This window comes from Siniperca chuatsi, linkage group LG7, assembly GCF_020085105.1.
Source record: "Siniperca chuatsi isolate FFG_IHB_CAS linkage group LG7, ASM2008510v1, whole genome shotgun sequence".
In the NCBI taxonomy this organism is placed as follows: domain Eukaryota; kingdom Metazoa; phylum Chordata; class Actinopteri; order Centrarchiformes; family Sinipercidae; genus Siniperca; species Siniperca chuatsi.
The window spans coordinates 10577171-10600879 of NC_058048.1; the positions used below are offsets into that span (position 1 = coordinate 10577171).

The 23709-nt window shown below is 41.7% G+C and overlaps 1 protein-coding gene across 21 annotated transcripts in view; it reads left to right on the forward strand.

Moving 5' to 3' along the window:
- Nucleotides 1-23709, forward strand: part of gramd1bb (GRAM domain containing 1Bb) — a 124721-nt gene that overhangs the window by 74991 nt on the left and 26021 nt on the right. The window contains exon 1 of one of the 21 annotated variants that reach the window (XM_044201587.1): nt 7332-7877. The exons of 18 other annotated variants lie outside the window; for them this stretch is intronic. In XM_044201587.1, the coding sequence (XP_044057522.1) occupies nt 7855-7877 (23 nt within the window). In that variant the 5' untranslated portion in view covers nt 7332-7854. Of the gene's footprint in view, nt 1-7331; nt 7878-17531; nt 18074-18316; nt 18590-23709 lie in introns of those variants that run through there. 2 more of the 21 variants (XM_044201588.1, XM_044201585.1) reach the window with 2 other exon arrangements.

Here is a 23709-nt window from a genome sequence, read left to right on the forward strand (position 1 = left end):
GTCAGAGCTCATAAGTCAGTACCACTTAAATACCAGAGAAATATACAGAATGAACATGGACTCAACGTAGACAGCATCATCCATGCAGCTGCTGTGTTTTTAATCAACTTGCCTGCTTAAATAAAGGTTAAGCAAAGGTTCCTCTGAGGACAGAGCATGGGGACGCAGGTGGGGTTATTCTTTCACCCGCGGAGGGTTGTGTGTGAGTGTTACCAAGAGTGAACAACCCCTCAGCAACAGCACATCTGACCATGTTGGCTTCCATACCACAGTATCTCACACGCTCACTGATGATGAGATCATGTGGCGCTATTTCATAATTGCATGACGACTGAGCTGGCATTGTGTAGTTATGTAATAAGGAACAATGTGGAAAAGGTGGTATTGGAAAGGTTTTTGGCATTAATACCAAACCAACAAATACAAACTGCACAGGGAGGAACCTCTCAAAGAGCCTTCAATTCAGTATGAAGAGGGTTTGTGCCAATTTTACACTGCAGCAGTTGTTTGAAAATTGGTTTGTGTTTTTTGTCTCTTAATTGTAAAAATATGACTAAAAAGACCAAATATATATTTTAAAAATGTACATTCCTGTGAGCATGGTTCAACAGCTTTCCTCAAATAACTCTTTGACATTTCTGTCCCTAGACAGCAGTGTCAGCAGTGCAGTGACACAGTAGCAGCTAAATCGTATACCATACACTACTGGATGTGAACTAGACCTGGAGAGATCAGCTGAACCCGATCTCTCTATGTCGTGACATCATTTTTCTGAACAGAGCGGGTGTGTATTTGAGAAGCTCAGGGTCACGGATGTGATGAGTCACTGATGTACTGCATAATAGCTACAGCTCCAGTTTAGGCTGGAAATACACACATACTTCTTGTGCCTTTTTTTGCAGGTTTCCAATAGAGATATATATGAGTTTGTTAATATTGATTAACTGATAATCATATCTGATGAATCTGAATTTGTCATTCACACACTGTTAATACCAACACAAATGCAGTGAATGGGTTCTTGTTAGTGTAGGGTCTTGTATAACAGTCATGATTTTCTGGAGTCAAATAAACATTTCAGACATGTCCTTTTAATTATCCCTTTAAAAGACAATGCACTCCATTACTCCTCTTAAAAGTTGCCCTCTAGCTTAAAGCCACACAGCCACTGCTAGCAAATTAACCTTTAGTGTAGCAACAAAGGTGATAGCAAAGACACAAGTCTTTTTACTCAATTTGTTAGCATAAGCTTGCTGGCTAAAATGCTTTAGCTACTGTTAGAAGAGTTTATACAGTGATGCAGTGACCATATATGGATGATTAACATTAGGTGCACTGGCTGTTTATGATGAATGTTAGCTTCAGCTAGATAGCTAGCTGAAAAGGCTGGTGCTCAGTGGGTTTAACGACTGGTGTTTTCAGTTAAGCTAGCTTAAATAGGAAAATGTAGAAAAATAAAATGAGCTAGTAAAAGATAAATAGAAGAGTAAAATGAATTAATTTAGTTAATGAATTTTAATTATTTAACTAACTATTATTTATTGATTTATTCGGTTATATTTCTATATTTTTGATCATCGTCTGATAACCTTTTACAACATTTTGTTAGTTAACCAATGCACCAATACAGGCCTAATAGGGCCTGTATTCATGAATTTCAGCATATTAACAACTACTGGATATTTAAATTCTGTGGAGATCTGTTCTCTCTCAAGCCTATACCTATTGTTTAGGTTAATAGAGATAATCCTGAGATCCATTTTTCACCCCTTCTCTTCCTCTCTTCTCCTCTCTCTCGCTCCGCTTTGTTTAGTAATTATGAGTGTGTGTGTGTGTGTTGGAGGTTTGTTGAAAAAGAAACCTCGGCCTATTTTCATCCTGCTTGCTGCAGCAGAAACAGGAAATGGAAGGCTTTTTTAAAATGAGTGCTTTAATGTCAGCACGTGCTGTACTTTGTTCTTTTATTCATGGCACACATGACAGCCGCGCAGAAGGCCATCTGTATTTCACTTGATCACTTTTTAAGTCGACCTGATGTTGGACATAATATCTATCCCTCGCAGTGTTTCTCGTTTTTGCTATCGAACATTATGTCATTCATCATCGGTGTCATGAATCTGTCTTTTACACCACACTCCCTGGGCTGCTTTTATGTTTTAGTCAGTGTTGGCTGTCTGCATAGTGTCTGTTCTGCTGCTGGTGTCTTTTCTGTCTAATATTAAATTTACTCTGGCATCCTACTGAGCTGGTTTCTGCTGTGCATTGCTGTCTTTAATCCACACCTCCTTCTCATTCAAAAACATCAAAGAAACATGTGCACACTGTAAGCTAATTGCAAATCTTACTTTAACTATTCGATCAAATGAAAGTTAGATTTAAGTAAATTGATTGGTCTCCTTTTATTTATTTTTTTTGCTTCTGTTTTGCACCATATTTTTCATGCTAGAATGAGTTTTTAATCATATTTTATGGATAAACAGTATGTACATTTGCACGTGTGCATACTGTATATGCCTGTCTTTGCAGGCTGTGAATGCAGTTCTGCTCTCTGGCTCCCCACTGTGGCCTTGAAGGTTTGGATCATCCGACATGGTCAGTCATCCAGTCACATGATCACCCATTTCCCCCTCTGATCTGACAGAAGAGATCAATCTATGGGGGTTTATTCAGCATGAATAGGAAAACAGTACGAGCATAATCCATACTGTGTTACTGTGAGTAAGGAACGGCCACTAGGCAGAATGGGAGAGTCAAATTCACCATGGCAGCCAATCCCACAAAGCAGTGTAGAGGGATTAATCCAGATTATCTGCCAATGCTATTCTTAGAAATAAATGAAAAATCTCTGGGCCAGATTAGGGTTCAAGGAATGCTAAAAAAGAAGCTGATGCAGAAATCACATGACTACTGTTTTCCTGACTGATAATAATGACTACTATCTGTCAAGGCGGGACTTGCGTCATGAAATATGAGTTTAAACCTCAGTTCTTTTAGTCTTTTCTTCAAGCAAACTTTTAAGCAAAGCAGCCCAGAGAATCATGTATTTCTTTTAGAATCCTACCTATAAGGGGCACATTGAACAGAGCATGTGTTCTGAGTGCAAATCAATTTACTTTTACATGACAGTAAATCTGTTTTTTGCCTGATGCCCATGGGAACACGTTTTTTATTATTATTTGATCATAACAAGTATTTTACTATAGCAGAACTCAGCTGTGGTGTGGTCAGCAGGGGGCATCAGTGAGAGGAAACATCTCTGACTCAGTGGTTGGCTCTTCTCTAGAGGAGCTGTCCATTCAGCACCACTCTGTAGCTGCTCCTCCTCAGCAGGCTGGACGGAGCACTAACAAAAGTCAAACTACAATCGCACACAGCAAGAAAGATGAAAGAAATCTGACACAAAGTAAAATAGGGCAGGCTTCAAAGGCCACAAAACACTCAAATGTAACCAAATGTTTGTCTTGTTGCATAAAGTCCATCTTTCAATAATTCGGCATTGTATTATTTGTGTTATGCTGACGTCCTCTTCCTTATGGGTTGGGTTACTTGTGACTAACCAAAATGCAACGGAGAGCCAGCCTCTGTGTGTTAAAACTGAGGTAAACAACCTCCTGATCGCATTATTTGACATAACAGGCTATGTGTACCCTAATGTCTCAGGAGGAGAACACTTTTTTAAGCGATGGCTATTTGCATTTAGATACAACACATTATGTTGCAATAATTATTTTTGACAGGTACAACCATAGCACAAAAGGTACATGTGTATTTTTAAGTAAGTAGTAATAAGTCACAGTGAAATACCCCTTTGGCTGCTTCGATACATTATTTTTATAAAGTCATATTGATGATTGATTGATTAACAAAGCGTGCTCCTTGATGCATCGGTCACATTAGTAGAGGAAGGTGCACCATGGCTGCAGGTATTGTTTTTTTTGGGGGGGGCATGACTAGGTGGGCACCAGATGGACTCTGTGTGAGATGACTTACTGTCCTCATGCTCGACTGAAGCTCTCACTGCTTCACCCTGGGAAAGGATTAGAGCTCTCTCATATGTTTGCCTCTTTTCCTCTCCCCACTTTTCTCTCCGTGCAGTCCTACCGCATTCGCAGTAGCCTATTGGGAGAGACAATGCTGGCTAACAATAATGAGAGAGCGTGTCCTCCTGTCTGCTCTTGCCTGCCCCATGGCACAGAGATGAATGGTCCTCTTCTCTCTAAGAGTCTTTCATAATAAAAGTAATCAGAGTATGGTCTGAGGTGCTTTTAAGACTCAGCAGCTGCCAGCTGTTGATTGCTAGTTAAAGATTGTTTTATGGAGCCCTCAAAAAAGCACAATGACACATCAGACCACAAAACTGCATGACAGCAACATGTCATAAGCGATACTAATGCTGCTGTTTTGCGCAGTACCTCTGTCCATTGATACAAAGCCCACATCCCCTTGAAAAAGAGCGCATACCAATTCACTTGGCATCTAACAAGCCTTGTGGTCGGCAAAACTGTCATCAATGTCTGTTCCACAATGTCCTTCATATAAAAGTTTGGGGCTCTGATGCTCTCAGTAGATATGATTACCAGCCTATTCAGTCTCTCCTATGCCGTGCTGCTCTACAAGGACTTTCGGATTTGTTATAATTTTTGGAAAAAGATTGTACTGTTATAACTGGGACAGGTGTTACTTTCCCAGGCATGCTTTTAGACCGTGGTCTGAAGTCTTTGGAAAATTGATGTAAGACAGATAATGTCACACAAGCATGTCACTGCACACGTCACTAAAGTTAAGTGTCGACTCAGAACTGTTTACTGATCTCAGTTCTAAAACACGTCCTGAGCCTGGCGTTGGCCCCACTTTCTGTGATGGGAACATGTGTCCTCTCAAGACCAAGTGCAACTGCATCATCTGCGTGCCATTATCTTTTTTTGGTTGCTTGCCTCTCTCTATCAGTCAGTCATGCACCCGCTCTCTCCTGGCACCATCTGCATCGGAAAAAAAGCAGAGTGAGTGAATGAAGCTCAGTGACTCAGCAGACTAAGCTCAATAACAATAATAATAACAACTTTATATTGTGCTATACTAAGTGCTATACTGTATATTGCCATCATCCATCCATCCATCCATTTTCTACCGCTTGGTCCCCGTTAGGGGGTCGCGGGTGACTGGAGCCTATCCCAGTGACTTCGGGCCTTAGGCAGGGCACACCCTGGACAGTGGCCAACTCGTCGCAGGGCGAACACAGACACAGACAAGGACAGACAACCATTCACTCACACATTCATTCAATACGGGCAATTTAGAGTTATCAATTAACCTACACATGCATGTCTTTGGACGGTGGGAGGAAGCCGGAGAACCCGGAGAGAACCCACGGTAACACGGGGAGGACATGCAGACTCCACCCAGAGAGATTGTGTGATGTTGGTCCGGTCCGGGAATCGAACCCACGAACCCACGATCTCCTTATTGGGAGGCAGGAGCTGTAGCCGCTCTGCCACCGTGCACCCCATATTGCCATCAATAAAAACAAAATCAAACGACAAGTGTAAATTCAATCAATCAATTAAATATTGTGTGTGTGTGTGTGTGTGTGTGTGTATGTGTGTTTGTGCAGGCCAACCATAATGTCAGTTCTGATGGTGGTGAGTGGTTTGCATTAGCCATAGTATTAGCCATCCCTAATGAGGTGTAATTTGTAATGTGCAGGGCTTTAAGAAGATTAAACAGGAAGAATGTGCTGCACCCTGACCCAGTGCCTGTGGTCAAGTCGACCATTGTTTTTGATGACAGCTTCTATTAAAAAGTGAATGGTCGGTTGCTCTCTGACCCCTGTGGCCTGAAGTGCTCAAGGGAAGAGATTAAGCAACCACTTCTACAGTTGTCAGTGGACTACAATAGCGTAAAGGTTAATCCATTGCAAATATAGTTGAGATGAGTTTACGTGGTGTGCAGATTCTTGTTCTCATTGTTATGTTAAAGTATTTTTAAATGGTTTATCTTGTGAAATCACAGTTTAAAACAACTGACCGTTTGCTAAGCCCCACCACCGTACAGTTACTGCTGCTACACCAAACTTTCCTCGCACGGCACATAATGCAGTCTGCGATGATATGGGTGGCCGATTTATCACTCAAAATTAATAGTAACTTTTTAAACAACGGGTCCTCAATTTCACACAGAAGTAAACAAAAGCGGGCATCTCATATCTAGCCATGGGCTGTCAGCTGAAATGAAAACTGTAGCCAGCAGATTTTATCAGCTGTGGCTGGCTAGCATAGGCTAATTCAAAAGCTAAAACCCCCTGAGTTGGTTGAAAACTGATTGATCTGATTGATATAATACTAAAAGACTAAGGCCGAAGGCAATGAGTTTGGCAAACATAACACTATGTTGTGCAAGTTTGGCTAGATTTGCTGGAGTGTAAACTTCCTCAAACCAAAGAAAGAGCAGGCAGAGTTGCAACTGTTAATCTAATTTCTGTAGCATGTGGGTGTTCCACTCCTGACCAGGTATTTTTCTAACATAACATGTAACCCCACTAAATAATGTAGTAAGCTTGGAAATAATGCTAGGGTACTACTGTTGGCAGTAAGCTAGTTAGCTGGGTATGCTAACATTTGCAGCTTACATTAGAACAGATCACAATAGTTTAATCCATTCACTGCGCTTTTGTCCTTGTGTTTTGGAAAGGCAGAAAAAAGACACCACCCACCTATCTCGCTGTTATTAGAGACCCATGCACACCGTTTCGGCATGTGGAGAAATCCAAAGCTTGACAGGCCTGCCGAGCCGGTCAATTAGACAAATAAGGACGATTAACAAAAGGCCCCATTTAGATTTAAACTCAGGTTATTGGAGTTATAAAACACTTATTAGCAAACTAAGCAAGCTGAGTCACCATGATGTCCGTCTGATTCATCATGTATGCAGAACATATACACAGCACACAGCCATAAACACGGGGAGTACCCCAGCACACTCAATGCTTTAAGAGATTAACAGGGTTAGCTGCTGACACTGATCAGGGCTGGAGTCAAATACAAGAGGAAAGACTTACAGCAGCCCGAAGCCCCCTTTAACCCTTCTCATACATGGCATTGAGGGTGGAGGTGGGGGTGGGGGTCATTGCACAGGGGATGTTATGGCCAGAGGCTACAATCCTGCTCTAGTCGTCCACACCGGGCCAGCTAGGCTTATCTTGGAGAGAAATAGGGGAAGAGAGCCATCTAGGGAAGAGGGCAGAGAGAACGGGAGGGAGGGAGGGAGGGAGGGGGTGGACGGTAGAGCTCCTGCGCCTGCTCACTGTGAGCACAGCAAGTGCAGCTTTCATCCGCAGCGGAGACTGAGGGAGAGACGGAGAGAGTTTGAGCGAGCAAACGGAGGCTTTGAGGGACAGTGTGAGAGCGAGAGCTTGATAGAAAAGACAGAGTTAGAAAGGCACAGCCACCAACCAGGTTGGCATTTATTTGCAATTGCAAGCCCTTCTGCCTCTGCTGCATGCTGCAGTTTGCGTTGTAAATATTGCGGTGCAGGTCACCTCCTTCTCTTTTGGGAAAACTGAAAAACCCCAGGGAGGTGTGCATTTCTGGCACAATTGCTCAGCACTGCGGCACCTCGATACAAGCGAAGGAATGTAGCAGAAAGGTGGGCAAAGCTGAGGATCATCCTTCCAGACTTTTGTTCCCAACCATCCATCAGTCTCTGCATCCACTCCTCCCTTCTTCCCTCCGTGCATCTCTCCCGCTCTGTGTATGGGAGGTGAGGCTTTGGCAGGCTGTCAGTCAGCATGCGGCGGTGTGAACGGGCAGCCCAGTGCCCACAACACGCTATGGACATCAGACACTCCTCGCTGTACTAATGAAAGGCTTCAAGCTCGCCTGGTAAGGCTGAACAGAGGGCAGAGATTGGCTCTTTGTGTGTTTTCTTCTGATTGTGTTTTGGAAATGTAACCTCTTTTTGTTTTTAGCTTTAAGGTTGCCATGTATGCAAAGCACAAACCAGCCAGGGGTGAGATGTCTGTGACCATTTTTCTGGTCTGTGTCTGTGCTGACATATGTCATTCTAAGACTACATACTCTCTTTGCAAGGCTGGATGGACTGTCAAATATCTGTTTTTAAAGGGCGCATGTTAAATATATTTGTTTATCTGTCCATATTTGCCTATGTATTTTTATACAGTTATGTAAATCTCCAGAAAATGTACCAGCGTGTAATAAGCTGCGACCATAGTGTGCAGATCCAGTGCAGTAGTGTGAGCTAGTGTGTTTTTTCCGCCGTGACTGTGGCAACCCTGCTCTGTTCCCCTCTGGCGGGCTCAGTGTAAGCGGAGCAGCTGAGGAGAAGCACTCACGTGGCTGCCGGGAAAAGAGCAGGCACATGCTCCCTCTGTCTCTCCCCGGCTTTCACTCTCGTTGTTTTCCTGTTCCCTCGTTATCTCACATGGACAAACGTCCAGGTGGCCCTACTCTTACTTTCGTTTTTTAACCTGTTTTGCTACAGTGCGTGCTCCGTGTGCACTTTTCCCTCCATCCTCCCTCCCTCCTTCTCTCCTCTCCTCCCCTTGTGTTTGTTTATGCTCCACCTCCTCCTCTTGCCTGATATTTTTAGAGACGAATTACAGAGCACTGCAGGAGGAAAAAAAACCAGAGGGGGAGCAGTTTCGGCAACGTGCGTCCCGCTTCCTTCCTTCTCACTTTCATGAGGACCTCCTCTTTTCCCTAACGTCTCTGTCTCTCTTTCATTCTCTCTATATTTGTCTGTGTCCTTCTCTCATTTACATCCCTCTCTTCTCTGCGCTCTTCTTACTTTTTTTTATACCTCTCAAATCTATCACTTAATCCTCCAGTCTTTTTTTCTTTAGGCTGTGAACTGTAGCTTTGAAAATTTCCTCTCAGGGCTTCATAAGATTAATCAGTATCATTGAGTGCATACTGTATGTGTGTGTCAGCCAATGTGTCTTCCTGTTTGTGTGTGTCAGACATCCAGGGCCTCTTTATCATTCTGTAGCACAGAAACACTGTTAAACCTGAGTCTGTCGACACTTAATCTGTTTGCACCACCCTAACAGACACAAGTTACTTTACCACTGAACAGCCATCTGTTAGCATCCAACAGTCTCCTGTACAAGGAGGTGAGCTGCCTGGCTGGCTAGCTGGGTATAGTTTGCATGCCATGCTGTCATGTTATATAACAGCACATACATATGTACATCTGTAGTTGTACTGTATCCAGTAGGATGCATCTCCATCCTCTCCAAAAGTACAAAATGTTAAAATATGTTTTTACCTTTTAATCAAGAATGTGTTTGTAAAAGGCAGTCTTAAACTTGGAAAAAGCTTCTATTCAGCTATGTTTCAATCCACCTTGAAGGGGGGAAAAAATCAATCAAGGAACACGTGATAATGATAAGGTCCCCTCGCAGATTCATCAATGAGAGGATCCAGCTGAAATCTCACTCTTGTTATTACTGTCTATTTAAGCTGTGTTCTGTTCTCCCAGGGACAATCTGCTACATAGGCGCAACGGTGTGACCTAGAGGTCATTCCATCAATCAATCAGTCAATCAGAACATTTATTGTCCTGAATGTTATAAACCATTAGCTGCCACTGGATATAGCAGCTTATTTATCTACACTGGATGCAGTGATTCATCTGTGCTAACTGGTTTAGAGCTCTCTATGTACTTGATTGAACTGGACCATGATTCTTGTAGCCTCTCAGGGCCTTTTTATTAGTGCACAGATATTTGTTCTTATTTTATTGTCTGCTGACAAATGAGATAGCTTAAGATGATGATGATGATGATGATCTGATTATTGTGTCATGCATACAAAAATGCTTAGCCTGCATGGGCTTACAAGGTACCACAAATTAATGTAAAACTGATCCAAAATGCAACACATGCAGCTTGAAATTATACAAAAAGTCCAGAAATTTTATTGAGTGTTTTTTAGGTATATGATCCCAAAATTATCTTTGCATGTACTAAAATTGCATCAAAAGAAACCAAAGATAGAATAGTTGAGATGATGATTCTGATCTGATGGAAACAATGGGAGTATCTTAGTAATACAAAATATCTCGTGGTGTACTGTAAGTTGATGTCAGGGGAAGCGAGTGTCAAAGAATTGGAAACCAGGCTGCCCTGTTGGGTGTATGTTTGTCACAGTGCATGCTGTGATTGAGAGCCAGGATGGGGGGATATTTTTGCAGCATTAATTACTTGTTGGAAGACAAGGAAGAGATAAGAAGAAGGAGAGAGAGAGAGAGAGAGAGAGAGAGAGAGAGACCATGTGCATACATGCATGCTGCGTGTGAGTGCGAGAGAGGGAGATTGCTCAGGATTTGGCAGTGGCCCCAATGTGGGGATGTTTGCTCTTGATATGACATTTGGTGTGACTTAAATCTGCACACATGCACGCACACATGCACTCAGACACAGATGTGCACACACAGCCAACAGCAGCAGCTGTAGCAACAACAAGGCACTGACAGCAGGCTAGAGCTGGAGCTTACTCTCTGCACGTGGCACCATGGACAAGCCGGTTGTTGCTGCAGGACAGTTGGACAGACTGTGAGTGCAGAATTGCATACATAAATGCCTGTGTGTATCTTTACCCCAAACTTGTGGGGTTGGGTTCTGCCCCTTTATCTTACTGATCGTTGCCAAGCAGAGCAGGCGGCTGCAGAGTTTCATGTCATGGTCACAGAGCAGTGGAGCGAAGGAGTAGAACTCTGTAGAGAAGTCTTCCATCAGTGATTTCTGCTGTTACATCCCTGTGAGACTACAGCTTGTGCACACGTGTCTACACGCACATATACATGTACTGTGTGCATACACAATGAGTCGTGCATGCTGTCATACACACAAACATAACATCAAAGACATTTGGAAATGTGAGGTATGTGAGGATTCAGATCCTCACATACATACATGCAAGCCACACCCCCAGGCTTGTACTATCCAATGCCGAGCCATTAATTTCTCTCTGGGCAATTTTAGACTGACTTGAAAATTGTAGCTCCCAGGCCTCTGCACCAAGAAGATTTGTTTAAATATGTAAAGTATTAGAGAGGAAGAAGAAAAAGACCATCTGCATTAACTGTAGGTGTACTCCTGGTCCATCAGCCGGTCCTCTTGATCTAATACATTTCTTGAGTTTGTTTTTAAAGCAAATAGAAATAGTTTTGCTTAAGGGAAGAGGCTTAACCAACACTTCTAAGAGTTTGTTAGGAATGGACTGCGAGGCTTGGAACCAACTGCAGCCTTACAGATAAAGCACTGCACCATCAGACTGGGCCACAGTGGACTTCCAAGTTCACAGCAGGGGCTCTGCAGTGAAGAGAAACCGCAGAATTGTTTCCCTCCTGGCCACGGCTTATTAACTCTCTCTCTCGTCCCCTGTCCCATTTTTCCTTTTTTTATTACTGCATCCTTCCCCCAAGCCATTTGTCATCGCTGATTATGCTTTATATTGTTCCCCGCCACACTTCTCTGCCTGCTCCTTTATATAACCAAATTTTTTCTATCTTTGGGATGTGAGGGGATATTATTGATGAAGTAATAATTGATAATGTCACTGAAGAAAACAGCGTTGCTTGCATGGCAATTAGTGAGAAAGCAATTGTGTCTAAATTGGCATTTAGTGTTCATGTTAACAAAGAAGGAAGACAAGGAAAACTGGTCATATTTGCTTTAATCCTACAGTAATTATAAAATGTTGTGTATTTATAAAAGAATACATTTGGCAGACAGACAGGTGCATTTACTTCGAGGCAACTTTTAAAACATAAGTCATGCCTTGCTGTCGGAGGGAACGTCCTTGTTTCCCTCGGTCTCTATCCGCCTCATCATTAATGGACTGGAAGCTGCATTCAGGGACAGACAGTCATGTGTACCTCTCCCTGATGGATGTCTGATGAAAAGACATCACATTAGCGTTCCATGTACTTGTTTCTCAAATGAAACCTGTCTAAACAATAAAGCCATTTTCCATTAAGCTTTTTAAATGCTCCCCTCCTCCCTGTCTTTGATTCCCTAACGCTACACCAGCAAAATAGCTTCCTGTTTACCTAGCCCAGTCTCCTTTTAGTACTGTAAACTTTAATATGTTTCTGTGTACATAGAGGTGTCAAATACTGGTAATTGTTTTCATATAATTTATTAGTTGTATTTATTTGCTCTCTGCCAGTGACACACAGGAATCCATACTTTACCATGCTGCCATACCTGCTGCCTGTGTTTCATACCTGCTAACATGCATAAACAGCTTAATGTGAAAGCTGACATCAAAACAATTTCAAACACTTTTTTTAAAATAATACAAATATATACAAATACTGCTCACATTATACCATTTTGAGTAAGGCTGAAACTGACAATTCTTTTATTTTTTTTTATCAATTTTTGCCTGTAAAATGTCAGAAAATAGTGAAAAATAAACTTCCCAGAGCCCAACTTGATATATTGGTATTGGTTGTTTTAGACAACCAACAGTCCAAATCCAGAGATATCTATATATTAGACGTCAAACTAAGAGATATCTAATCCACACCTGGTACACAGGTGCATAGGAAATTGAAATCTTGTAAAAGGAAAGGTTGAATTCACGCACACTGCAAGCACTGCGTTTATTAGAGCTACAACAGGTGGATAATAGGTGCACAAATGGAGCCCATACTGGTACCAGAGACAGAAATAGTTGTATCTCAACATATAAGAGACATGTGTTTGAGGCAAGGCAAGGCAAGTTTATTTCTCTAGCACCATTCAGACACAAGGCAGTGCTTTACAGGTGCATAGAAATACATTAAAAATAGGAATCCATTAGAAATAAGACATTAAGAAAACATAAAAATTGTGTTTAAAAGACAATTAAAACCAAAGGCGAAAACAAGATAATTAAGGATTTAAAAGAAATTGCATTCAAAAGTATAATAAAATATAAACAAGTAAGTAAATAGTTACGGACTAAAATGAAATTATGTATCTGAATTATTGGAAAACCTCAGTAAACATTAATGTTTTAAGCCCTCATTTAAATGAGCTGACGGTTTGAGATAGAACTTGAGAGCATCAAAACTTCCTATGTGGGATATATTCTGGTAGAGACTAGGAATATCCAAAGTAACCAATACACTCTCATCTGAAAGGTCGGAGATGGCAGAAATGTTCTCTATAAAATTATTGGAATTTCTGATATAAGACTGTAAAGTCTGGAGCAAGAGCTTGATGAATGACTCAATATTTAGACAATGGAGATAGCAGGGAGTTAGTTTGTGCCACAATTGCGCCCAGGGCAGATGGATCGACTAATCAATTAATTAAATAATCATTTCAGCTCTATCTTTGAAGACAGAATCAACTGCAGCATCGCAGTTGCAACATAACACCAAACCACCTTTTCTTGGTGCGACAAGTGTTACAAAATCTGAGTTTAAAGAAAAAAAATTATATTAACCCATACACCTCCTCACTTCACCTAGTTTCTCTACCCTCACACTAAGATCACATATGCGCACTCTCTTTCCCTCCACCGCCCACCGCTCTTTGTCACCCAGCCTGCTTCCTTCCGCCTATATATCCCCTGCAGATGGCAGTGGCTGTGTCCCGTCCCATTGGGACAACGTGTCCCACAGGGGCTTAATCCGGTTGCCAGTTTCCTGTCCCTTCCTGCCCCTCTCTGACATCTCCACTGAGTCCTTGAATCACCTCTCCAGGCCGAGTTGTGCTCTTGAATTTAAATCAGTGTGTTTAATTATAGCTGCTTTTAAAACAGGTTCTTGTACCCAGAGGTACAGTGGGTCGTAGCTTCAATGAGAACCCAAAAATTGTTACAGGCCTGTCTAGGTTAGGTTGCCACACATTGAGGATAATTAAGCATTTTAATTAAGCCTGGGAATAAATGCTAAATGCTCGTGGGATTGGATTTAAATAGTTTTAGGGAAGGTAATGAGATACAGTGGTTTCCCTCTGTATTTGCTTGTTTCTGTACTATACTGACACACAACTATCAACACACAAAGTGTTGTGTCCTGATCTTTCAAACTATCTTCTTGCTATAAGTAAAATGGAGATATCAGCCGTCAGGACCCCAGTGATAACTCTAATAACTCCTTTCACTCGGGAACATTTTCACAGCAAAGTAAACTTAAACTTCAGGGCTTTGTAGAAAACTAATCGTGTGTGTTAACACTTTATGCAGCAGCATCATCCCCATACACACACAAAAAGACACCCTCCTCCAGCTCTCTCTTTCTCCCTCTAGTTGGGAACACTTCAAGTGGCGGTGCAACTGAATGGCTTGACGGGCTGCCATGGTAACTGCACGGCCGAGACACAGTGAGGCTGACAGACATTTCCGACCCAGCCAGGCGTCGCCACATCAATGTTGCCATGACAACTCAGTAAACATCACGCCTTCCTCTCGAAAAGATGGAGAAATTTGTTGGAGTCTTTAACATTTGGTGTGTGTTCGGCTTAAATCTACACCAGAATTAATTGGGGGGGAAATGACATTGAAACTATTCAACCCTGTCAAGTCTGTCAGTCATCAGTGAATAAGATGAATGAATCAACAACTAAGTGCCCATGGCTGTTCATTACATACCATATCTCTGAGTGTGTGGTCAATTTGACCATCTCCACGTCCCCTGGGTGCAACAACAATGAGAACAGAGGTCCCCTAAGTAGGTCAACTGTTGGTGTGAGGCTGGGCAGGCTTATCTGGGCACACAGTGGTCCAGCTCAGTGGACCAGCTCCCTTTGTTCCACAGCACGGCTCTGCTCAGCGCTCCCACAGAGGCAGCCAGCATTGCTGCAGCCCCGGGGTCAAGTCTTTCCAGCAGCACAGCTCAGGGCTCCGTTTGCTACTTTATGGAGATACAGAGGTGATTACTGACTGACAATACATCCACAGACTAATTGTGATGTTCCAAATGATGTTTTAATAGTTCTCAGCATTCCTAGCATTTTAATGTATATTGACTTTTTTCACAGCAGACATTGTTATAGTAGGTAAAGTAGTAATACTCATGTACTAATAACATGAACGATGGCTTCGTTCATTTCAGTTCTCCCAGGAAGCCACGACAATAAGTGCATTATCAAAAAGAAAAGTATCGCAAAAACGTGTGGAGCAATGAGGAGACTGTAACCTCTCTCAAATTAATACATGAAACAAACATAAATGCCATGTTAGTGGATGGAAATGCACATAAAAGGTCCTGTGTGTAACATTTAGGAGGAGCTATTGGCAGAAATAGAATATAATATTCATAAGTATCTTTTCATTAGTGTTTAATCACCTGAAAATAAGAATCATCATGTTTTTATTACCTTAGAATAACACCATGTCCTAACTGAATGCAAACGTCACGACATTACGTAACATCGGACGCTCTCTGTCCACACTGAATCCGTTAAATATGCACATCTTTTGTCAGGTAAACAAACCATGTACCTATCAACTGTGCGCTCGAGATCAGACTGGGGAGGTTAATCACTCAAGTAAAAGATGGTTGAGTACTTGCTAACTAGTTACGTTTGTAGGCCTGCTTTTTAAACAGAGAACATATTATATTGTGATATTTAGATGTTTCTTTACTGCAAGCTAGCAAGCTCTGCTGAGCATCCTGACAGAAAACACACAAAAATAAATCTTCTTACTAAAAACTTCCAGCTCCCTGCCAATCTCCCTCCAGCCAGCTGCCACCTTATTTAGGTTTAACTCCTCATTTGAACTTCAGTAATCGACCGTTCCTAGTGCTTTCAACACGAGCGACAGGAATAAATAGAAACAGGGCGTCCGACAAAAGTTCAGCTCAAAACGGCATTTGCTGTGCTGTGTGGCTCGCGGCCACTGAGGACATTCCAATAGAAAACAATGCAATTTACCTGATTTTGTCGCTGACATTCGCTCGCGTTGCATTCAGTTAGGACACGGTGTAAGCCATTTTTATCTACAGAGACCTGAAACCTGACTAGAGCATTAACAATACCAGGACCCTGAAATTGAAGGAGCTAAATGGAATTTAGCCATCATTCATTTCATTATTTACACCTGTGCTTTTCCTACTGTGACATTTCGAAATGTCTTCTGTGAAAAAGGCCAGATTTTCAAATCTGCTGTTGTTATGCCATACAATAAAATTCCAGGTTTGGATAATTTACTCGGTTCAAACATGCTCAAATCAAACAAAAAGAAACATAATCAGTCACTGTCACAAACTTCACAAAACCACCAAAGGGGAAAGTAGGTTCATCTGAAGTTGAAATCATCATTCCCATATGTATTTAGGAGCACATTTAGTTAATGCTGCAGTCGTTTACTCAAATACAAAATATCAGTGAAATCAACTGAAGTAAGCACTTTACACTGCGGCAGGAATGAAAGTTGCACTTGGTGATGTGTTAAAATACAGTTTGATTGCCTGAGGGTCTGGATGACACACAGTTTGAAATGGAAATAGTCATTAGATATGAAATAGATGGTAATGATGCACAATAGATTTCATATTTTATTTCATTTAGCCTATCTTTATTTATTGAACCATGCCACACAGTTGAAAAGCAGTGGGCTCAGGGGTCATTGAAATCACAGAATGTGTAAGTTAATATTGGTTTTGTAATGAGGCATTCATTCTAATTATTTGTTGGATATTGGCGGGATACAACAAGCTTCTTATACCACAAGTTTTGAACTATTTGAATTTGGAGAAAACCCACTTCTTGACACCCTGAAGTCAATGTACTGCCACATTCAAAATGTTGTGTTTTTTTTTTTTTTTTTACTGAAAGACTTTGATAAAGGTCTGAGTGGGCATTGGGACATTGTCAGGAGAACCTTGAGCTGAGGGTTGCATGCATGTGGCTATGTATGTATGCATGTATGTATGTGCGTATGTAATTACATATAGTTACATGCATGTATTTGTATGGGAGTATATTTGTGAACGTATTTATATATGTACGCCTGCGGATGTATTTGAGCATATGTTCACGTTGCATCTACATTCACATCTGTATAACTCTGAACTTTATGACAAGTATACAAGATTACATGTACCCCCCCACACACACACAGTTATGTGTTGTATATTGTATTTTCTGTGTTTAAAATGCAAAATTTAAATAAAAAATAAATTGTAACTGTTTTGCTAATTATTATGAACTGCTAGTTAATTTCTAGTTTTCAAAGGAAATGAAGTTGATTTCTGTGTCTGTGTGTGTGCATGTGAGTGTGTGTCTGTGTGAACCCACAAATTGTATTTACCACAAAGCCTGGTCTAACTTATTGTGTGATTTAGAGGGAGCTTCGAATGTAAAGTGACCTGAATGCCGGTGATGTCAGCCCCTCCATTCATGAAACACATGAATAATTGAGGAAGCAGCAGGCTCAGTGCACCAGCACCAAGTAGAGGAGGAATGCAAAGTGAAAGCCATCTCTTTCCTCATTTGCTCTGTCTGTCTCTCTCTCTCTCTCTCTCTCTCTCTCTCTCTCTCTCTCTCTCCGCTAGCACATTCTCCCTCAGTCTCTTTCCATCTATTGTCAGTCTGCAGCCGCGAAATTCTGTGAACGAAGGGGCTAAAATTGCGAGAGAAGAGCCATACTAGCGGATGCAGGAATCAGGCAGATGATCCAACGGCTGGGAGAGCGGGGGAAGAAAAAGGGGGAATAGAAAAATGCAGGTTGCTAGAGAGAATGGGAGCTTATCAGCCTCAATTAGACAAAGGAGGAGAGAGTGAATGAGAGGACGAGAAAGGAAAAGACAGAGCCTGATCTCGAGCTTCAGTGTTTTTTCTCCGTCTGCCAGGAAAATACGTTCGTTTTATCTCCCTCTGCTCGCGTCCGCTTCCTCCTCCTTTTCCTTCCATCCCCCTGGCATGCTCCAGAACTCATCCACCCTCCTCCCCTTTATCCCTCATCCCTCTCTCTTCTCTCCTTTCCCCCCCTCTTCCTCCTCCTCCAACTCCTCTCCTTCCTCCTATACCTCATCCACGACTCCCGCTGCCTGAATGAAGCCGTTTGAAAGGGGCTGATCGCTGTGGAGCGGCTCTCTACATGGCTACGACCAGGTTAGTGCTGGGAACAACACCCTCCCCACCTGCCTGCATTCAGGCAGAATTACACGGAGCCGGCATAATGATTAGTTTCCCTGCTTGGCAAGATCAACATGTACTATTTAGAAGGAGAGTCCAAGGGGAGGGCAGCTGCACCTCAGACCACCAATGCCTCTTCTTTGGCAGGTGGTGTTAAGGGCGATGTAAGCTGGTTATTAGGAGATCAGAGCTGGCCGGGGAAGATCAGTGGCCCTAAGCCTGCTGAAGAAAATCTCCCTGCCTGCCTCTTCCATCTTATCTTTCTCTCTCTCTTCATTTATCTGTCCAGCTACCTTTCTTCTTTTACACTGAGAAAGGAAGGAAAGTGCAGTGCGCAGTCCTTGGGATGATCCGCTGGATGAACAGCTCATTACTGGGGGCTGACTACGAGGACATGGTGGTGTTTGAGTGTGTGACGGTGGCCAACGAGGGCTGCCGCTGCCTTGAGGGTTGCTACGGCGAGGTGTTGAGGGACTGTGTCTTTCAGCAGGGGTATGGCGGGCTCTGTGATGCATGTGTGAGGGGGGGTGTTAGTCCCAGTGTGTGTGTGCAGACAGAGTGGATGGGTGGGGTAGAATGGGTTTGATTATATAATATGATATATACAATTCTTGTTGAGGTGGTTGAGTTTGTAGTATTTGGTAGATTAGGTGTGTGATGTTGCTAGGTTTATCATTTAAGCAAAAACATAGTGAGCTGTAATGTATTTCTGCAGTACGTGGGCGTATGTACTCTGTGTCCACATGCCTGCCCATGTTTATGTCTGCTTCTGTGTTCTGTATGCGCATTCCTGTGTGTGCATGCGCAGTGGTTGGTGGTGAGCATGGTGTTCCTCATGGCCTTTTCAAACCAAGCAGAGCTGAAAGGCCACTGCCAGATGGGTATTTTCCAGGGTCAGCAAAACTGTGAAAACAAGCGAGGACCTCAGAAAGCTCCGGAACTCTGTTCTATTGTGAAGCTGAACGATTGGACAGCTTGAGCCGGTTGGATTTAGAGCTTTAGAGCTTATTTAAAGAAAAGACTGTAACAAAGTGGCGCAAGCAGCATGATTGTTTCTCTTCTTTTTTTTTTTTACTCTATATGAATGAACTTGACCTATTTTGAGTGACTCTGACTCGTAGTGATCCTGTCTGATCAACACCTTGAAGTCAGTCATCTGTCTGTCTGTGCAGAGCTCTGTGATGCAGATAACTTCTGTGCTTGAGCCTCTGGGACAGATCCCTCTCGCACAGTATGCAAATGAACATGCTGTGCAGTACAAAATTAGAGATTTTAGTGTTTTAATAATCAAGTAAGATGTTAACAATGCTGGATGCAATACGTTTGGATCAAAATAAGCTGTAACCCCATTTGTGGACCACAATGTTAAAAAATAAAAATGACAGCACTATGTAACAAAAAGCTCTTCAGTTACATTGTTTTCTATCAAGTTAATTTTCAAACTACTGATATATATCGCAAAGCATTATTATTTTTTGATATGCAATATTATGTTCTTTAACTGTGTATTCATGTATTTATTATTATTTATAGATTTGTTATTATTTTTATTACAGACATTTTTTTTTTGAAAAACTTGAATTAATGTGGCCTTGATTCAGTCAGGCAAAATATGTTACATGTACAAACTAACAAAAGCAATATTAAGTACAGAAAGGTATTATAAAATATTTATATCCATGAATTTGAATTATTGATATTTCAGAAGAAGGAGAGGTTCAGAATCAATCATTAAATGTGCAAAAACTAAGTCCTGACAGGCCGCTGTGCATTGTCTGCCACTTTGCCTCCCTGCTGTATTTCCCGCTCAGACAGCATCTCTATCAGCAGAGAGGGTGAAGTATATTTAGTCGCACACTCTGAATATTTAAACCACTCTCTCTGTTCACTGTTGCTATAGCGATATTCATTCTAAGCTGAGCTTTGTTTGAGCTTTGTAATTGTGTGGGCGGTGCTCTAAGTGATATGGCTTTTTAATTGTTAAATTGTTTGTCAGCTCTCTCTACAGTATATCGTTGTACTCTACAGTCAGTCCTCGGATCACTTTATCAATGCAACTCTATAACTCAATGGCTCATGTGAGTGGTGCTGAAAACACCAGTTTTCAAAAGTGAAGCACACTTTCCCATCACTGACTCAAGCTCTGTTTGATTTCAATAAGCATTTTTAAATTGAAGAGAATAGCACATTGGGGTTTTTTTTATCTTTACACCCCAAGGCAGGTTTTCCTTCATGGCATCAAAAATGACTAGTGTGTCATATGTTTGTAGTAATAGACTGGTACTATACAGGTCGCAACAGGTGTGTATATTATTCTACAGCTGAAGAACTCATTGTGCTTTTTCATTGAATTCATTACGGTCCAGAGATAAAGCATCGGCAGGTACTCTTGCTTTATGTCAAACTCCCAGTGTTTCGTTTCAGGAAGCCATTACTAACAAAGCAGCCGTGATAGAAGCTTTTGTCTGCTCTTCTGCAGGCCGGCGTCAGCTGCATGTTCACTCTATCCACACCACCATGCTGGTTCAAAGAGCAAACTGTTGTGTGAATGACTGATATTGGGCTTAGTCATCCATTTGCTGATCCACGTCCCTATTGTTTACTGCCGTGTATCTGGAAAGGCGAGGTGATCCGTGAATGCTTCATCTGCTAAAAACAACAAGTGGGGGTTCCTGTGCCAGGGAAATCCTGTCTCTTTCTGCGTGGAGGGAAAGTATGAGAGATGATCCTCTTGATAATGTTTTGTTTTATGTAACGCTGTTTTGTTTGTTTTTTTTGTCTCGTATTTTTCAGTTGGGGCTTTGTTACCTAACAGCTCCTAATCATAAAAGGTATTGCTCCTCTGGCAACCTTTAGATAACTTTACTTACCACAAAATAGCGATTATTTTTTATCTATCTAATATTTTTTTTTAGTCCCAACCCCTTTTGCCTAAGAGGCCAAGCCACCATCTGTTGTATTTTAATAAAACACTACAAACTGGCACACCTACCATGATTTGAGACACTCTGTACTCTGCTACTGAAAAATGTTGATCCTCCTGTCAGGTTCTACCTGTCCTAGTAGACAATGCCAATGGTGAACAACGTGCGGAAAGTTACTGATGATCAGCCTTGAGCCTAATCACCACATCATGTGTGGTCACCTCTCCCAATCAAGTTGCACATGGTGCAAGTACACAGGCAGAAGCAGCTATTTTTAAATCGTTTTTTGCCCCGACTTGTTCAGGATAGCTGTAAGCAGTGTTAGTAGGTGATGTACCTGGTTTCACTCATAAAAATCACTTCTTTATATTCCATTCTGATACACTCTCAAAAAAAGGATTGTAAAAATTGTACCTTTTGGAGTACAAAACCTGTTGCTGGACCAGTACCCTAAAAGTATATTATGATACTCTTTCTTGGAAGTCAAAATTTGATGTACTACTATGATGTACCCCAAATCCTTATTGATGCTAACTCCGTCTGTTGTCTGTCTGAGAAGAGTGTAGACAGAAGGACGCAGTATAGAAAGATCAACCAATAAAAGTCACAATCCCGCACTTGCTTCCCACCAGGGATAATGGCCAGAAGTTTTTAGTGGGGTAAAGCCAAATGAACCCTGGGTCTCTGCAGTGGTTAACAAGTGTTTTTTAAGCTGCACCACCTGAGCTGTGGTTTGAACTGTCATGCTAACACAACTGTCTTTAGTAACTGTACCTTTAATACAAGATAATAAAAAACATCTTTGTCATGAGGCTGCCCATTATGTGCCTGTTACATCTGTAAAAAAAAAAAAACATTTACTTTTAAGTATACGAAATGACCTCCTGTGGCATTATCTTTAAGAGTATACTTTTTAGTACTTTTTCATTTTAGATGGACGAGAACAGCCAAAAATGCTGCTCCTAAGAGTAAACTGATGACCTCGCACAAGACATTCAGAATGGCCACACGCAAATATACAGCATGTTTAATAAGACGGCCACAGCATATGATGATGAAATTATCCTGGGAGGAGATAACCCATTTTATAAATGTGTTGCACTGACTGAGGAGAACTGTAGCCCAGTGTAAGACATGGTTCAGTGATATTAGACAAACAGAACTTCCACCAACCAGCACCTGACATGTATGTCGTGCTACATACACACCATTACGGAATGGCAGTCATTCACATTATAGTCATACTGTATGTATGTGAAAGCAGCTAAAACAGCTCATGTTTCTCCCTCAGATTATGGCCTGATCAGGACAGATGGATAACTAAAGCCAAATACCAGAAGTTCTTCATTACAAAATTGTATTGCTATGCTTGATTGTTACTGACAGTTCCAACGCCAACACTGTTTGTCCCACATCAGTTCCAAATTCAGAGTCTCCAAAATACTCTCACACTACACCCACCCTACTGCCCTCTTGAGCTGTGTAAAATCAGAAGTTAAATCTACTACTCTGATAACATGAGTTGCAGTGCAATCAAAAGACAATATTCTCTGTAGCCTGATTTAGTTTTAGCCAATGTACCTCCTTGTGTGGATGTTTCCAAAGATGAGGAAATGTATGTTTTGCAACATCGCATTTTGTGGCAAAAAAAAACCCAAACATTTGTTCTTGTTTTTACAGTTCTCAGACTTTGTTTCAGGTCTGTATCTAATTTGTTGCTATAGAAACAGCCATTGACCCGCAGTGTTTTATAGTGAAGGCAGGCCACCACACCTGAAATGAAGATCACCTCTGCTTACATCATAAAAAATGAACACACTTGTGAAATAAAACGTTTCCTTTTGAGGAAACAGCACAGGTACTGTTTCACACAACAAATACCATATATATAAATATATTATTAGTAAAGTGGATGTTGTTTAGGATGTCATCTTTTAACAAAATTGATCACCAGACGAGATGCGACAGGATCTGTGGCTTATGACCTCTGCTAAACAATTTTGGGGGTGGGACCCTTAGCTTGTTCTTTTGCCTGCCCCAAACCAAGCACATGAAAAGTGCAAAAAGGGATATTGATATTTTTACATACACCATCTACACCAACTTGCATGTGTGTGTACCCCAGACGGTCTCCTGGCTCAGACAGAGATTATCATGCATGCTGAATATCAATGTACTCTGCCTTCTGCCATCATAGTGAGCATTTGTACTCAGACTTCATACCCTGATGGAGGCCATACACCTGGAGATTACAGTTTTAAACTGCAGCTCGGCAGTAAGGAGTCATCTTGCATTCACCTGCCCTGTGGCAGTAGTAGTCTACTTCAAATAACAAATGTCCAACAAAGTCTTTCAAAGGGAGGTATCCCCACAAATGTACTCCTAATCAGGTCAGTAGGGACTAATCAGTAGTCAGTGCAGAGTACACAATGTACGGTACAGTCGAAATGATCATCCACTGAACAGCAAACCACTTGGTAATCATATAAAGTGATGTCAGAGGTACCATGTTATACCAGACGTGCATTATCTATCACCATGCATTGAACACATTTGAAGGCTCTGTGTCGTCTTTGCCTTTTAAAATCAACCAGCTACTGCTACAGCAGACCCTGACAGTCAGACAGAAGCTGTCAACGCGGCCCTCTATGATTCAGTGCTGTAAGCTGCTCTGAAGTCCCAAATGTA